At 44.0% G+C, this 5,104-nt stretch overlaps 1 protein-coding gene across 1 annotated transcript in view; it reads right to left on the bottom strand.

Moving 5' to 3' along the window:
- CCDC62 (coiled-coil domain containing 62) overlaps positions 1–5,104 on the bottom strand; it is a 61,687-nt gene that overhangs the window by 46,479 nt on the left and 10,104 nt on the right. The window contains exon 3 of the mRNA XM_017888996.1: positions 2,189–2,355. Within this exon, the coding sequence (XP_017744485.1) occupies positions 2,189–2,355 (167 nt within the window). The remainder of the gene's footprint in view (positions 1–2,188; positions 2,356–5,104) is intronic.

The following is a 5,104-nucleotide window of genomic DNA, read 5'->3' on the forward strand; positions in this document are numbered from 1 at the left end:
ATTTCCTTTGTTGAAACAAAGTAGCATTAGTGAATTCTGTGAATTTAAAAAACGTTCTTTGTCGAAAGAACTTCATACTGGGGTATTCCTACTCATCAGTTATTTAAAAAAAAAAATAGTGCTAGATCCGATATAACTATTGTGTATATAATCTATTTACTATTTGAGAAAAATAACCATCAGGCTTTTTTTTTTTTGCGATGGAGTCTCACTCTGTCGCCCAGGCTAGAGTGCACTGGTGGGATGATCTCGGCTCACTGCAACCCCCACCTCCTGGGTTCAAGTGATTCTCCTGCCTCAGACTCCGGAGTAGCTGGGATGAATGATGTAACACATAAACAAGCTGGCTTTCTGCACCTCTTATAAGCATGAACTCAAAGAATATCTGATGACTGATGAATTAGAAGAGAAAACCAAAAAAATCTGTCTTTTTTTTTTTTTTTTTGACACAGAGTCTCGCTCTTTCCCCCAGGATGGAGTGGAGTGGTGTGATCTTGGCTCACTGCAACCTCTGCCTCTCAGGTTCAAGTGACTCTCCTACCTCAGCCTCCCGAGTAGCTGGGACTACAGGTGCCCGCCACAACACCTGGTTGATTTTGAATTTTAGTAGAGAGGGGTTTCACCATGTTGGCCAGGCTTTGGATCTCAGACTTTGGACCTCAAGTGATCTGCCCACCTCGGCCTCCCAAAGTGCTGGGATTATAGGTGTGAGTCACCGTGTCGGGCTCAAAAAACCAGTCTTAGAGGTTTTATTCCCAATATGCCACTAACGTTATAAGACACAATAATTGGCTGGGCACAGTGGCTCACATCTGTAATCCCAACACTCTGGGAGGCCAAGGCGGGTGGATTACCTGATATCGGGAGTTCGAGACCAGCCTGACCAACATGGAGAAACTCCGTCTCTACTAAAAATACAAAATTACCTGGGCGTGGTGGTGCATGCCTGTAATCCCAATTACTCGGGAGAGTGAGGCAAGAGAATTGCTTGAACCCAGGAGGCAGAGGCTGCGGTGAGCCGAGATTGTGCCATTGCACTCCAGCCTGGGCAACAAGAGCGAAACTCCATCTCAAAAATAAAAAGACGCAACAATTTAGAAAACATCATTGAAGCTACCAAAACTTGATGATACCCTCTCATCTTTGAGGAAAGCTTTCTAAAATAACCCATTGCTGATTAAATGGTAGATGCTACTAAACCAAAGGGCATAACAGTTAAAAAGGGTTGTACTGAAGCTCAATCTCTAAGACAGAATAGTGCTGTGCAGCTAACCAAAACTGTAGGATAAACACAGAACTACAAGGGGTGGATGAGTGTAGATACCTTCACACACACACGTATGTATTTTTGCATTGGTTGTTTGTTGTGATTGTTGTTTTTTATCGAGATGAAGTCTCACTGTGTTGCCCAGGCTGGACTTGAACTCCTGGGCCCAAGCGATGTTTCTGCCTCAGCCTCCCCAGAAGCTGGGACTACAGGCGCACACCACTGTGCTTGGCTTACATGTGCTTTTTTGTTGTTGTTGTTTTGTCACCCAGGCTGGGGTGTAGTGGCACAATCACAGCTCACTGCAGCCTTAACCTCCTGGGCTCAAGTGATCCTCCTGCCTCAGCCTCCCAAGTAGCTGGGACCACAGCAGTAAACCACCACACCCAGCTCATTTTTGTATTTCCTTTTTTTTATAGAGACAGGCATTTGCCATGTTGCCAAGCATGGTATCGAATTCCTGGGCTGAAGCAATCCTCCCACCTCAGCCTCCCAAACAAAGAGCTGGGATAACAGGCATAAGCCACCGAGCCACTGCGCCCAGCCTCACATGCGTTTTTAATGAAACATTTAAATCTAAGTTTTCTTTTTTCTTTTCTTTTCTTTTTTTGTTTTTTTGAGACAGAGTTTCCCTCTTGTTGCCCGGTCTGGAGTGCAATGGCGAGATCTCGGCTCACCGCAACCTCTGCCTCCTGGGTTCAAATGATTCTCCTGCCTCAGCCTCCCGAGTAGCTGGGACTACAGGTGCGCGCCACCATGCCCAACTAATTTTGTATTTTTAGTAGAGATCCGCCCACCTCGGCCTCCCAAAGTGTTGGCATTACAGGAGTGAGTCACCGCACTTGGCCAAATCTAATTTTTCAATAACTGAAACACAAAGGGAATTTGGACTAGTGAAGTTTATCAGAAAATAATCCCAACCTCAAGGTCTTCAGAGAGAAGAGAAGAATGCGTTGCCTTTTGAGCCATTTCCTGAAGCTGTAGTTGGGTCTTTTGGAGAGCAGTTTGGCATTCCATTTGGTTGGATTCAAGAGATTTTACCTTCTTCGTGAGTGACCTGATTATTTCAGTTCTTTTATGTAGTTCACCTGAGGGAAAGTTCATCAATAATTTGTAGTCAGACCTTCAGCTTAAAATGCATTATTTTCAAAATGGGTGGTTAAAAAGTAAAAGTGTGCCAGAGAATTTTTAAAAAGACAATCTTCTTTTAAAACCTTTTATTCTGAAATGCACAGTATCACCCCTAATCAAGAAACAGAACTGTGAGCAACTGGAAGCCTCTGGAGGTCACTTCCTGAACATAATCTCTCCAGTGTCTACTTTCCCAGCCATGACTCTGATCTTCGAGTAATCACTTCCTAGCTTTTCATTACAGTTTTACCATGACCACATGCCCCAAAATTATAGTTTAATTTGAACCATATAAAAATGGAATCATATTCTGAGAATTCATCTGTTTGCTTTTTTCGCTTAAGATGATGATTCTGAGATTCGCTCAGTTAACTTGTGTTTGTGCACTAACATTGCCAGGTAATATTCCACTGAATGATTACACCAAAGCTTATTTCTGTTTTCTTTCTTTTTTTTTTTTTTTTTTGGTGAGACAGAGTCTCCCTCTATTGCCCAGGCTGGAGTGCAATGGCACGATCTCGGCTCACTGCAACCTCTACCTCCCAGATTCAAATGATTCTTCTGCCTCAGCCTCCCAAGTAGCTGGGACTACAGGCGAGCGCCACCACGTCCAGCTAATTTTTTTGTATTTTTAGTAGAGACTGGGTTTCACCATATTGGCTAGGATGGTCTCCATCTCCTGACCTCGTGATCCATCCACCTCGGCCTCCCAAAGTGCTGGGATTACAGGTATGAGCGACCGCGCCAAAGATTATTTCTTTTTTTTTTTCTTTTTTTTTTTTTTGAGACGGAGTCTCGCTCTGTCGCCCAGGCTGGAGTGCAGTGGCCGGATCTCAGCTCACTGCAAGCTCCGCCATTCTCCTGCCTCAGCCTCCGGAGTAGCTGGGACTACAGGCGCCCGCCACCGCGCCCGGCTAGTTTTTTTTTTTTTTTGTATTTTTTTAGTAGAGACGGGGTTTCACCATATTAGCCAGGATGGTCTCGATCTCCTGACCTCGTGATCCGCCCGTCTCGGCCTCCCAAAGTGCTGGGATTACAGGCTTGAGCCACCGTGCCTGGCCTGTTATTTCTAATATTGATGATCATTTGGGTTATTTCTACTTTGCAGCTGTGATAAACAATGCTGCTCTGAATATTCTTTGACACACATCTTTTTTTTTTTTTTTGAGATGGAGTCTCGCTCTGTAGCCCAGGCTGGAGTGCAGTGGTGTGATCTCAGTTCACTGCAACCTCCGCCTCCCAGGTTCAAGCAATTCTCCTGCCGTAGCCTCTGGAGTAGCTGGGACTACAGGTATGAGCCACTATGCCCGGCTAATTTTTGTATTTTTAGTACAGACAGAGTTTCACCATGTTGGCCAGGTTGGTCTCGAACCCCTGACCTCAGGTGATTCGCCTGCCTTGGCCTCCCAAAGTGCTGAGATTACAGACGTGAGCCACAGCGCCAGGCCTTTTTACATGCATGTTGGTGCATATTTTCAAGAGTTTCTCGAGAGCCTTGCTTCTCAAAATGTGGTCCCTGGACCAGCAGTGGCAGTGGCATCACCTGGGATGCCTGTTAGAAATGCAGACCCTTGGGCCCCAGACCTACTGTATCAGAATCTAAATTTTAACAAGCCCTTTAAGTGATTCATGTGTCTATTATAGGGTGAGAATATTCTAGAAGTGGCTTTGCTGGGCTGTAGGATATGCACATCTTCAGCTTCACCAGATACTGCCAAACGATTTTGCACACGAGCAGTAACAACTGACTCCCGCCAGCAGCGTCTCAGCTTTCCCTTGGCACCATGCTTTACCAAAACCCGATAATTTGTGCCAGGCTGGTAAAGGTAAAATAGCATCTCAATTTGGTTTTCATTTGCATTTCCCTAATTACTAATGAGAATAGGAAACTTTTTATATATTTATTGGCCATTCAATTTTCCTCTTTCCATGAGGTGCCTATTCAAATCTTGCTCATTTTAAAATAAAATACTGATGGCTACGTGTAATGTGGGTTACATATATTATATGTATTATCTTTGTTCTTTTAACATGTTTATATAAGAGCCATAAGATGTTAGACTGCATTTAATCAGCAACCACGTTAAACGCTGTGTGTGTATACGCGTGTGGGTGTGGTCAGAGTAAAACCAGATGGTCATCAAAGAAACAAAAAAAAGAATATATTTGGGTTTTTTGTTTGTTTCTTTCTTTGTTTTGACACAGAGTCTTACTCTGTCGCCCAGGATGGAGTGCAGTGGCGTGATCTCGGCTCACTGCAACCTCCACCTCCCAGATTCAAGGAATTCTCCTGCCTCAGCCTCCTGAGTAGCTGGGACTATAGGCGTGCACCACCATGCCCTGCTAATTTTTGTATTTCTAGTAGAGATAAGGTACACCATGTTGGCTGGGCTGGTATCGAACTCTTGATCTCAAGTGATCGGCCTGCCTCAGCCTCCCAAAGTGCTGGGATTAAAGGCATGAGCCACCGTGCCCCACCAAAAATGATAGATTTGGATTGTCACATTTACAGAATCCTTTGAGTAATGTTAAGTAAAAAAAGGTTATCTTTCTATTACACAGATCTAGTGTTTTCTCCTCTAATGCCTTCTACTAACAATCTAGAGTCAATGGAACATTCAGATTTAGGGCAGCACTAACGGAATGACAGAATGAAAATATAGTATCAAATAAACTTTTTGCAACCATTTTTGAGACAGATATATA

This window comes from Rhinopithecus bieti, unplaced genomic scaffold (genome assembly GCF_001698545.2).
Source record: "Rhinopithecus bieti isolate Rb0 unplaced genomic scaffold, ASM169854v2 scaffold_574, whole genome shotgun sequence".
Classification (NCBI taxonomy): Eukaryota; Metazoa; Chordata; class Mammalia; order Primates; family Cercopithecidae; genus Rhinopithecus; species Rhinopithecus bieti.